The sequence below is a fragment of the Mandrillus leucophaeus genome, unplaced genomic scaffold (genome assembly GCF_000951045.1).
Source record: "Mandrillus leucophaeus isolate KB7577 unplaced genomic scaffold, Mleu.le_1.0 Scaffold283, whole genome shotgun sequence".
In the NCBI taxonomy this organism is placed as follows: domain Eukaryota; kingdom Metazoa; phylum Chordata; class Mammalia; order Primates; family Cercopithecidae; genus Mandrillus; species Mandrillus leucophaeus.
Window position 1 is genome coordinate 242,942 of NW_012102954.1, and position 12,826 is coordinate 255,767.

General features: G+C 37.2%; 1 protein-coding gene across 4 annotated transcripts in view; it reads right to left on the reverse strand.

The window, feature by feature from the left end:
- Positions 1 to 5,183: 5,183 nt before the first annotated feature.
- Positions 5,184 to 12,826, reverse strand: part of LIN54 (lin-54 DREAM MuvB core complex component) — a 90,114-nt gene continuing 82,471 nt past the window's right edge. For 3 of the 4 annotated variants that reach the window (XM_011985424.1, XM_011985423.1, XM_011985426.1), the window contains 2 exons: positions 10,571 to 10,773; positions 7,040 to 7,941 (listed from right to left, as the gene is read on the reverse strand). In XM_011985424.1, coding sequence (XP_011840814.1) covers positions 7,740 to 7,941; positions 10,571 to 10,773 — 405 coding nt within the window. In that variant the 3' untranslated portion in view covers positions 7,040 to 7,739. Of the gene's footprint in view, positions 7,942 to 10,570; positions 10,774 to 12,826 lie in introns of all 4 variants that reach the window. The other variant, XM_011985425.1, reaches the window with a different exon arrangement.

Genomic DNA, 12,826 nt, shown 5'->3' on the forward strand with positions numbered 1-12,826 from the left:
AACCCAGGAGGCGGAGCTTGCAGTGAGCTGAGATCCGGCCACTGCATTCCAGCCTGGGCGACAGAGCGAGACTCTGTCTCAAAAAAAAAAAAAAAAAAAAAAAAATTTATCCTACTTTCCAATAACTAGTGCTAGGAGAAATGGTTATCCACATGCAAAAAAATTAACTTGAAATGAAGCAAAGACCTGAATAGAAGAGGTAAGGCTATACAACTTGTAGAAAATATAGAGTTAAACTTTGAGATTTGGATTAGGTGGTGGTTTCTTTTTCTTTTTTTCTTTCTTTTTTTTTTTTTTTTTGAGGCAGAGTCTCGCTCTGTTGCCCAGGCTGGAGCACAGTGGAGGGATCTTGGGTCACCACAACCTCCACCTCCCGGGTGTAAGCGATTCTCCTACCTCAGCCTCCCGAGTAGCTGGGACTACAGGCATGCACCACCATGCCCGGCTAATTTTTGTATTTTTAGTAGAGACGGGATTTCACTGTGTTGGCCAGGCTGGTATTGAACTCCTGACCTCATGATCCACCCACCTCAGCCTCCCAAAGTGGTGGGATTACTGGTGTGAGCCACTGTGCCTGGCCAGGTAGTGGTTTCTTAAGACACTTAAAGCACAGCAAAGGAAAATAATTGTACTTCATCAAAATTAACTTGTGCTTTGAAGGGATACCATCAAGAAAGTGAAAGACAACCCATTGAATGGAAAAAAATGTTTGCAAATCATTTATCTAATAAAGTTATATCTAGAATCTACAAAGAATTCCTATGACTCAAAAGGACAAATAACCAAAATTTTTAAATGGGTAAAGAATATGAATTTTTCTCCAAGGAGATATACAGAAGCCCATAAAACACATGAATATATGTTCACATCAGCTATCCGGAAAATGCAAATCAATATGACAATGAAATATCACATCGCACCTGTTAGGACAGCTATTATAAAGAAGACATCGAGGCCGGGCGCAGTGGCCCATGCCTGTAATCCTTGCACTTTGCGAGGCTGAGGCGGGTGGATCACCTGAGGTCAGGAGTTTGAGATCAGCCTGGCAACATGATGAAACCCTGTAATCCCAGCTACTCAGGAGGCTGAGGCAGGAGAAGCGTTTGAACCCGGGAGGCGGAGGTTGCAGTGAGCTGAGATCATGCCACTGCACTCCCGCCTGGGCAACGAGCAAGATTCCGTCTCAAAAAAAAATAAGACATGGCCAGGCACAGTAGCTCATGCCTCAACTCCCAGCATTTGGGAAGCTGAGGCAGGAGGATTGCTTGAACCCAGGAGTTTAAAACCAGCCTGGACAATATAAAGAGTGAGACCCCCATCTCTGAAAGGAAAAAAAAAAAGGAAAGACATAGTATTGGCAAGAATGTGGAGAAATTAGAACCCTCATACACTTTTGTTGGTGAGAATGTAAAATAGTCCAGCTAGTGCAGCAGCTTTGGAAAATAGCCTGGCAGTTCCTCAAAAGCTTAGAGTTACCTATGACCTAGCAAATTGTACTCCTAGGCATATACCCAAGAGAAATGAAAACGTCCACACAAAAATGTGTACATGAACTTCATTGATAGTAGCCAAAAAGTGGGAAAAAGCCTAAATGTCCATCGACTGATTAGTGAAAACAACAAAATGTGCTATAACCACAAGATGGGTAAGTATATGTTTAACCTTATAACAAACCGCCAAAACTTGCAAAGTGAATATCATTTTGCATTCTGGCCAGCAGTATATCAGTGTTCCCATTGCACTACTTCTTAGCACTTGATATTGTCAGAATTTTGGTCTGTTTTAAAGTAGCCATTCTAATAGGTGTCTAGTGCTATTTCATTGTTTTCACTTGCATTTTCCTAATAACCAATGATGTGGGGCACCTTTTCATATGCTTCTTTGCCATCATGTATCATCTTAGGTGAAAGGTCTGCTCAAGTCTTTTGTTCATATGTTGGAAGATTGGCTCTTTTCTTACAGAGCATTAGTTACATATTCTGGATATAAGTGCATTATCAGATGTGTTTTGCAATTATTTTTTTCTCAGTCTGTGGCTTTTTTTATTTTCTTAACAGTGTCTTTTGAAAAGCAGATGTAATTAATTTTGGTAAGTCCAGTTTTTCAATTTTTTTTTTTTTTTTTGGGAATCTTAGTTTTATACTAAAATCTTTGCCTAACCCAAGGTCACAGATTTTTCTTAGGTTTTCTTCTCAATATTTAGTAGTTTTAGGTTTTACATGTAAGCTATCATTCATTCTCAGTTAACTTTGGTATATGAGTTGAGGTTCTTTTTTTTTTTTTTTTTTGAGACTGAGTCTTGCTCTTTTGCCCAGGCTGGAGAGCAGTGTGACACGATCTTGGCTCACTGCAACTCCACCTCCTGGGTTCAAGTGATTCCTGTGCCTCCTGAGTGGCTGAGACTACAAGTGTGTGCCACCACACCTGGCTAATTTTTGTGTTTTTAGTAGAGATGGGGTTTTGCCATGTTGGCCAGGATAGTCTGAACTCCTGACCTTAAGTGATCCACCTGCCTCGGCCTCCCAAAATGCTGGGATTACAGGCATGAGTCACGGCGCCCAGCCATGAAGTTCATATTTTTACATATGGATATGCCAGCCCCATTTGTTTAAAAAACTATCCCCATTGAACTACTTTTGTGCAATTATAAAAAACCAACTATATATATATGGGGTCTCTATTCTCTTCCACTGATAAATAGGATCTATCCACTACCACACTGTCTTAATTACTCTAGTTTTATCTGTCTTGAAATTAGGTGGGAATTCTCCAACTTTGTTCTTTTTTCAAAAATATTTTGGCTGTTCTGGTTGCCCCTTTCCATGTAAGTTTTATCATCAGCTTGTTGATTTCTATAAAAATTCCTGCTGGGATTTTGACTGAAGTTGTGTTAAATCTATAGATCAATGTGGAGAGAACTGACATCTTAATAATATAGAATCTTCAAATCCATGAAACATGGTATATCTTCTTTTTGTAGGTTCTTTGATTTTTTTCATCTTCTTTTTGTAGGTTCTTTGATTTTTTTCATCAGTTTTTTACTTTTCAGCACAGATCTTACATATTTTTGTTAGATTTCATGTTTTCTGAAATCTGTAAGTGGTGATTTAAAAATTTCAGTTTCTAAACATTCATTGCTACTACGCAGAAGTAGTCAACTTTTGCATACTAATTTTGCTAAATTCACTTATTCTAGTACTTTTTAGATTCTTTGGTTTTTCTATATAGGGATTCATATCATCAAATAGATACTGTCTTATTTATTTATTTACAATCTGTGGGCCTTTTTCCTACCTGCCTTATTGCACAGTGCACTACAGTGTTGAGTAAGAATGCCTTGCTCCCAGTCTTAAAGGAAAACATTCTTCACCATTTGTATGTTAGCTCAGGCTTTTTTTGCAAATGGTCTTCATCAGGTTTAGTCTTAGTTCTCTGAAGACTTTATTTTTTTGTTTATTGAATCATACGTGGCTGTTGAATTTTACCAGATACTTTTTTCTGCACCTTTTGGGTAAAAACAATTTTTGAGATCAAATTGACGTAACCATAATATTCACCCTCTTAAATAAGCATATAGTGGCTGGGCACAGTGGCTCACGCCTATAATCCCAGCACTTTGGGAGGCCAAAGAGGGTGGATCACCTGAGGTCAGGAGTTAGAGACTAGCCTGACCAATATAGTGAAACCCCATCACTACTAAAAATACAAAATTAGCCAGGCATGGTGGCGTGCGCCTGTAGTCCCAGCTACTTAGGCAACTGAGACGTGAGAATTGCTTGAACCCGGGAGGCAGAGGTTGCAGTGAGCTGAGATCACACCACTGCACTCCAGCCTGGGCGACAGAGTGAGACTCCATCTCAAGAAACAAACAAACATACAATTTAGCAGTTTTTCCTATATCCACAGTCATTTTCTGCAACTTTTGAGATGATCATTTGGCTTTTCCTATTTGTATGCTGATACAGTGAACTACGTTGATTTTTTTTAAACATTGGATCAGCCTTTTATTCCTGGGATAAACCCTACTTGGTCATGATGTATTCTTTTTATAATATTAGGATCAGATTTCATATGCGAGTATGACAAATGACAGTTTTATAAAATCCCTGTGACCTTATAATAAACATTACCCTAAATATACAATTGTTTTCTTATTGCTTTTGAATAGAAACTAAGAGTGTCTTAAATGCTCTCATAAAATTTGCCATTTAGAAGGAAATTTTTAATTAAAAAAATACCTTATAGCTTTCAACTTATAAAATCACATGGATTAAAAAAAAAAGCTCACCTTTGGTCTACAGATAATGACAAAATGTGCATTCAAGAAGCCCTTACAAGAAAAGCCTTAAGTAATTTACACGATGAAAATAACTCCAATAGTAAGGGATTTTTAGCTGATTGCCTTCCCTCTGCTTTGGGTGGCCACACCAGAATTCCTATAGAAAATGCTTAAGAGATACAATATGATCAAAGTTAGGCTGGAGGTCCTGCTGTGAAGCTTCATTTACATAACTGGTATTCATTTTCTTAACTATTTGTGTTACAGAACAATAAAAATAGATAACTTTTCTAAAAGCATTTTTATTCACATTTTACATAAGATTGAAAAAATGTCAGTTGTCCACTACCAGAAAATGGGGAACTAAGGAGTATGTCCTTACCACCTCCCCAATCACTCTGTTTGCTTTTGTACCTGTAACATTAAGGTTCTGTTTCCCAGACCCCAGAGATAAGACCTACAGGTTGTGTTTAGTGCTTCAGAAAAAAGGAAACTGAGAAAGATAGCTATCATAAGAACATCTCACATTAAAAGACAGAGTAGATTCATTTCCTGGGTATTTTTGTTTTTGTTTTTGAGACAAGGTCTCGCTCTGATTGCTAGGCTAGAGTACAGCGGTGTAATTTTGACTCACTACAGCCTCACCCTCCCCAGGCTCAGGTGATCCTCCCACCTCAGCCTCCCAATTAGCAGGGACTACAGGCGTGTGCCACCACACCCAGTTAATTTTTTTGTATTTTTAGTAGAGACAGAGTTTCACCATGTTGCCCAGGCTGGTCTAGAAACTCCTGGACTCAAGTGATTCACCCGCCTTGGCCTCCCAAAGTGCTGGGATTACAGGCGTGAGCCACCATGCCCAGCTGAATTTCTGTTGTTAAACAGTAGGGAAGAAAGAGAAGACATATTCTCATTTCAAAGCAATTTATGTTAGTAATAACTGAGCAAAATGGTAGAATATTTTAGTTGTGTGTTTTCAGAAGTAATGTCAAATTTACTTCAGATAATTTAAAAGGTTTCTTGCATATTAAATGGTTAAAGTGGTGTTATTAGACTAAAGAAAAAATGCAAAACCTTTTTTTTACAGAATAGTATAAATGTTTATTTTCTGTATGATTTACTTTGCTGTCCTGTTTTTACAATATAGAAAAGTGTATTCTTTGAATAGCTCTAGTAAATATAAATTTAATCTTTCTACTTTGGGATGTAAATAGAGCTAAAAAATTATATACCCAACCCTCCCCAAATAGTCTTTTAAAATCACTGAATTAATGTGGCTGTTCATCTTGTTCAGCAATTTGATGCAAATGCCTGAATACAAAAAGTTGTTTAGTAAGTACTACACAGGAAGGAAAAGGCTTAATATTTTAGATAGATTTTTGAAAATCAGAAAAACTAGTAGCATTTGATTGCACCTTGAAATTTTTTTACAAGCAAAACATTCGTAAGCAATGCCATCATACATAATCTACAATTGTAATCAAAATTTCACGAACATTTTCTGCACACTGTATATAAATACACATCACAAAGGTGCAATTAGAATTAACACAGAGTATGTACAAAATGAACAAAGTTTAAGTTTAGACCAAAAACTTATTGCAGTCTTTTGAAAAATAACTTGATTATTTTACCCTCTTACACTAATTTACATTTATACAAATTTTAATTAAACATACTAGATTGAGGTGCTAAGAATGTTTGCACTATCTACATTTAAAGTTACTGCACTATGATTTTATAAATCCAAATTTAAAAGGAAGATACTTTAGTGAATAACGGAATCCTCTTTTAGATTACTTAATTTCTATTGCCTATATCTTGTGTGTTCATATGAACATATATACACACTTAATACATACAACTATAGAGTCCTTGTAGGAAATGCAATAATCATATACTAATTACTGACAATTAAGGTACCTAACAAAATGCCTGAATTCCAACATGGTTTTTTCTTGTCATAAAATCAAGAGTCCTGTTACAACAGGCTCTTAAATTCATAGTTTTTGAATTACTGAAAATGATTTAGGTTATTTTAGTAATTATAGGAAAACAGACCTTCCAAATCACTGGCTGAAAATAATGTCATATTAAACTTCCCTTATAAAAAGAAATCCCACTGCAATTTTGAAAATTTTGTTAGCAGGCCCATTTCTGTAAATCAAGTAAGAGTTGTGAATTGATCTGAAACCTCTTAGTTCCAAAATCTATAAAAAGGGCCGGGCATGGTGGCTCACGCCTGTAATCTCAGCACTTTGGGAGGCCGAGGCGGGCGGATTGCGAGGTCAGGAGATTGAGACCATCCTGGCTAACACGGTGAAACCCCGTCTCTACTAAAAATACAAAAAATTAGCCGGGCATGGTGGCGGGTGCCTGTAGTCCCAGCTACTCGGGAGGCTGAGGCAGAAGAATCGCTTGAACCCGGGAGGCAGAGGTTGCAGTGAGCTGAGATTGCACTATTGCACTCCAGCCTGGGCTACACAGTGAGACTCTGTCTCAAAAAAAAAAAAAAAAAGTCTATAAAAATGACTGATTGTATAGATGAAAACTTCTCTAAATTCATCTTTTGTAGCTTCCCTAGTCTTTGTTTCTCCACCCATGCCAAATTTTATACTTGATTACTATGTTAGGTTCTATATTATCACTACATAATATGTTTACTTCTATTTATATCCACCTATCATTTTAGTAGTACCCAGTAATCACTTTGACAATTTATTTCTTCAAATACATACCACCTCTTTGAAAGAAAAGGGAGACAGCCCCGAGCATCTGTTAGCCATTCCTTATGACAGAAACACATTGCCCATCCTCTGAGAATTATTTACTGTCCTTTAATATTTTATATGTTTTTTTTTAAATAACTTTAAAAATTTTTTAAAGTGTGCCTGGGGATTATTTCCCCTTCTGACATTCCCAAAGTGACAACAGGATATTATTCCAGAATCTGCCCAGAAAGGCTGATTTTTCTTTAAAAGATAGTCCTATTCTAAATACAAAATGTCATTTGAATGTGTTTCATAAGAACTTGTTTATGTAACATTCTGTCTGCATATATTCTAGATCAAGTCCCAAAGAATGGGTGCTAACCATTGCTGCTTTGGCTTTTCTACTAACAAAGTCATACAACACCATACATTATAAATTATATGAATTTATAAACATTTTTTGTTAAAGGTATCAGAAAGAGAACATCTAATTCTTAAGAAACCCAAGCAAATTTAAAAATCTATATAATAAAGAAAAATTCAATTTAGAAGGGGCATAAGCAGATTTAACTAAGATTTAAAATGTACTAATTTCCTCATTTAAAATTTCTTCCTCTTCAGTATTATAATTTCAGGTCTTTTAAAACAAGGACTGAATTAAAATACAGTAATTGTTTTTCTTGCAGAAAATCAAGTGTCCCTGCACCTTAAATTTTCTGTACAGTTCCATTTATCAGTCTTTTGTGCAAGAGTTAGCAATTCATGGCACAAGGGTCACTTTTTGCCTTTCCTGCAGAGTTGATGACACTCATCAAACATCGTCCGAATTCCTCGAGTATCATCCGTTCCGCTGCTGCCTTTGATTTTCCCTTCTTGTCTGCCTGCTCTGCCTGGGCAAGGAGGCAATTACATGTGGCTTCAGCTACTTCCTTAGTTACAAATGTAAATGGCAATCTGAAATGATTTTTGAAAGAGAAAGATGATGGTGGTGTTAAATAACAGCAAAAGTGGATACATTCTTTCATCTGGAAATCTCTACTGACACTTTCACAATTCACCAGCAGGATGAGCATCACAATTGACACAGTGAGTACAAGCACATCCTAAAAAGGGCTTTAAAAAGTTAGATTTGGTTTTATTATTCACATACTGTAAGAATATTGTTCAGAAAATTTAACATATAAAACACATGACTTACTACCTAGGCAAGGTTATGTGGTTAACTAAAAGATAATAGTCTACATGAAGACTAGAATTTAACTAAAATCCTCCCAAATCATGAATGTACGCTCCAAAAGTTCAATTTTTATTTACTGCTGTTGCTCCAGTGCCTAGAATAGTGCATGACATAGAGACACTACATGTATAGTTGCTAAATGAATAATATTGGGAATTGACAGCACTATCTCTTGAGCAAAATGAAAAATAAAGCACTTTACCATAGTCACTGATACTGTTTGTAGAAAACATTCCAAAATTCTGCATTGTTCTATCACAACAAAACAAAATGGGGAAACCAAATGCCGTTCTACACAGAGTTGCATTCATGAAGACCTGAGCTATTGAGTATTAAATTGGAGCAGCCCATTGTGAGGCTTGCTATATTTGCAGCCAACTCAAGTCTTAAAGCCTGTGACAGATTAAGTCAAGCAACATAATCTAACCACGAACTCAACAACCTGTGAGTAAGCGGTCACTAACAAGTATACTAAACGATGAAGTCTGAAATTAAAGCTCACTATGGCAAGAAAGGGTAATTGAGAATTCAGGCTGCCACGCAGCTGTATAGGAATCTTTAACATACAAACCAGCATTTTAAACTAGAAAATATTAATTTAAGGTTTTGGTCACTTGAAACAAGCTTGTTAACATGCTAGCATAACTTTTTTTATACAAGTTTTTAATACGTAGTTTTGATTATAATGTATAATTTTATAATTTTGTTTTCATATCATAAACATCTTCCCAATTTTAAAAAATTATAAATATTTTACTGTGGCAGTATCTTTAATCTCCACGTGGAGATTATATTCAGTACTCTAAAGACCAGAATCCCAGGTTATAAGCCTCATTAAGGTGTCTGACCATTTCCACTTTATTCAGTCAAAAACTATTTGCTGCTTATATTCCAGTCATAAGAGTTCTTGAGACTTAATATCTTAAGGCCAGGTGCAGTGGCTCACTCCTGTAATCCCAGCACTTTGGGAAGCTGAGATGGACAGATCACCTGAGGTCAGGTATTCAAGACCAGGCTGGCCAACACAGACTTCATCTCTACTAAAAATACATAAAATTAGCTGGGCGTGGTGGTGTATGCCTGAATTCCCAGCTACTTAGGAGGCTGAGGCAGGAGAATTGCTTAAACCCAGGAGGCGGAGTTGCACTGAGCTGAGATCATGACACTGCACACCAGCCTGGGCAACAGAGTGAGACTATCTCTCAAAAAGAAAAGAGAAAAAAACAAAACAAAAAACTAGTATCTTAAATGTTTGAAAAAAAAAAAAAGCCTTATTTTTATAAGCACTGGATCTCCTTTTCAACTTAGGCATTTTATTTTTGAGATGGAGTTTTGTTCTCATTGCCTAGTCTGGAGTGCAATTGTGCGATCTCGGCTCACTGCAACCTCTGCCTCCCGGGCCCAAGCGATTCTCCTGTGTCAGCCTCCCAAGTAGCTGGGATTACAAGCATGCACCACACACTCAGCTAACTTTTTGTATTTTTAGTAGAGATGGGGTTTCACCATGTTGGCCAGGCTGGTCTCAAACCCTTGACCTCAGGTGATGCGCCCACCGCGGCCTCCCAAAGTGTGAGGATTATAGGCGTGAGTCACCGTGCCTGGCCTACTTAGGCATTTTAAATCATATGCCATTTGCAAGGTGCATTCCATTTAATAATTCCTCAAATTAACCTCTAACAAACTTTCTAATACCAGTCCAGTCCAAATCACAAACTATGTTTTATCAGGTCTTGACAGACACTGGAGATATTACAGACATGCCTTATTTCTCACAGCCACCCGGTATAGGCTATTTTAAGGACAAGAAAACTGAGGCTCAAAGAAATTCACAAACTACTAAGCAGCACAGATAGTATAAACTCAAGTCTACCTGACTTTAGAGGTCAAGCTTTTCTACTCCAGAACTCAGCAGATAAGAGATAACAATAAGGAGCTGCACTATTACAGTGTGATGGGTGGCCCAATAGGATGGGAAAACTGCTCCAAGAAATGGAAGAGGCAAGAGAAGGTAAGAAAATGCAAAAACATAAATAATTACACGTTCAGCGAGACATATGAAACATCTGGTTTTCTTTGGGATTCCTCAAATTACATAATTACCTCATCTTAGTAGAAATTAAGCACAGTGGACTAAATCATTACTGTGCATTTTCGAACTGCCCAATAATCTGACATTGGCTTCTGTTACCTTTAAATTCCTTTACAAGTAACTAAAGATGGAAAGAAAATGCAAAAATCAGGTTTGCAACAACCAAAAGTATAAACTCAACTTTGCCCCCTGAAAAGAAACTTTATCAAAAGTGAGTATTTGGGAAATACTATAAAAAGATTAAAATACTGACTTACTTTCCGCCTCCACTATTTAAAGCTGGTGTTGGCCTAGTAAGCAAGTCTGAAATTTGAGAGGATAACTTCGTCTTGGCTGCTGTTTGTTGCTGTACCCTTACTTCAGCTGCATCTGCCAAATGCATCAATGTCTTCCTTTCCGGGCTTTCTTCAAAATTCTTACAGCCAATACATTTGCATATTGAGGAACACATTATTTTTGCCTAAAAGATTTACAAAAGAAAAGTTTCCAAATCAAAACCAAAATACTTTACTGGAAGTAGATGCCATGATGAAATCAACAGCTAATAGCATTACCTGGTCAACTGATAATAAGATTAGATGGAAGCATCTCTGGCTGACAAACAGTAACTACACATGTGGCTAGCTAGGTTAGGTATTCTTAAGTCTGACAGTGGCTGTATAACATTTGTGGCTGTGTCCTTCCATGTCAGTTTTCCCCCACTATGGATATAGATTTTCCTCAGATATGAATAACACATGTTTTTCATAACATGAATGATACATTAAAATATCAAAAATAAGGGTCATCCAGAATCCAGCCACCTCAATCAAATCATCACTAACACGTAGATGACCTCCCATTTATGCATATGTATATAATTTCATATTAAAGGGATTTCATAGATGCTATTTTTATTATTCTATTATGCTATTTTAATCTGAAGAGGGAGTTCGGGAGGGACTTCAGATTCCCAAAACCCTACAATAACCCATATGAAACTAGGGTGTGTTTTACATTTTATATAAATATATATTTTCATGTAAAAATGTCATATATTTATATAAAACCGTAGACCTTATGTATATACACAAATACAGAACTTTCACTTTTTAGTTTTTCAAAATCATATACCTGCTTTTCTGCATCTTGCTTTTCTTATACTACAACTCATGGAATCCCTCCAAAGTCATCTGGCATAGCTTGAATTCATTGTATTTAACGGCTAAGTGTAAATCCCTGGTATGATGTGTCTATTTTTTTGGCCTTTCATTTTCCCTGTTGATGGGTGTTTATTTTTGTTTCCAGTTCTTGGGTACCACAAATGATGCATAAAGAGTATTTTTTTTGGTATACATTATGCCTTTTTATTTCTCTGAGTTAGATTTCTAGAATTGGGCTCACTGGATAACAGGTCGTGTATTTTAATTTTTTTTCTTTTTTGAGACGGAGTCTCGCTCAGTCACCCAGGCTGGAGTGCAGTGACACGATCTCAGCTCACTGCAAGCTCCGCCTCCTGGGTTCACACCATTCTCCTGCCTCAGCCTCCCAAGTAGCTGGGACTACAGGCTCCCACCGCCACGCCCAGCTAATTTTTTGCATTTTTAGTAGAGAGGGGTTTCACTGTGTTAGCCAGGTCTCGATCTCCTGACCTAGTGATCCGCCTGCTTTGGCCTCCCAAAGTGCTGGGATTACAGGCGTGAGCCACCGTCCCCGGCCAGATTGCTTTTTCAAATGGCTGTAATACCTCACATCTCATCAGCGACGTGTAAAGGAAGGATTTCCCACATTCCCTCCAACAATGGATATTATAATTCCTTTTAACATTTTATGCCAGGCACGGTGGCTCATGCCTGTAATCCCAGCACTTTGGGAGGCTGAGGTGGGAGGATCACCTGAGGTCGGGAGTTCAAGACTAGCCTGACCAATATGGAGAAACCCCGTCTCTACTAAAGAGAAAAAAAAATTAGCCAGTGGCACATGCCTGTAATCTCAGCTACTCAGGAGGCTGAGGCAGGAGAATCGCTTGAACCCTGGAGATGTGGAGGTTGTGGTGAGCCAAGATCACGCCACTGCACTCCAGCCTGGGCAACAAGAATGAAACTCCATCTCAAAAAAAAAAAAAAAAAAAAAAATTTATAATCTGATGGTGTGGGTGATAAAGTGAGATTTCACTGTTCTTTAATTTATATTTCCCTGATTTCTAATGAATTTGAGTATGTTTTTGTTAGCTGCATTTTCTTCAGTGAACCCATGTCTATATAAATAAATAACTGTCCTTTCTCTCTATACCACCTAGTAAGATAAATGGACTGCATTATAAACACATTTACTCTGCTCCTTTCTTATAAGACACCAATAAATTCCATTTACCAAAGGAATAAATGGATATAAGTTTGTGTTAACTGGGTTACTGTGAGCCTGACTAGTAATCTAACTAAAGCAATACTTAATAAGCATCTAGTGATGAAGAGAGAAAATTCCTGACCTCAGAGTGGGGAAAACATACCAATAATGGTAATTTAGATTTTATA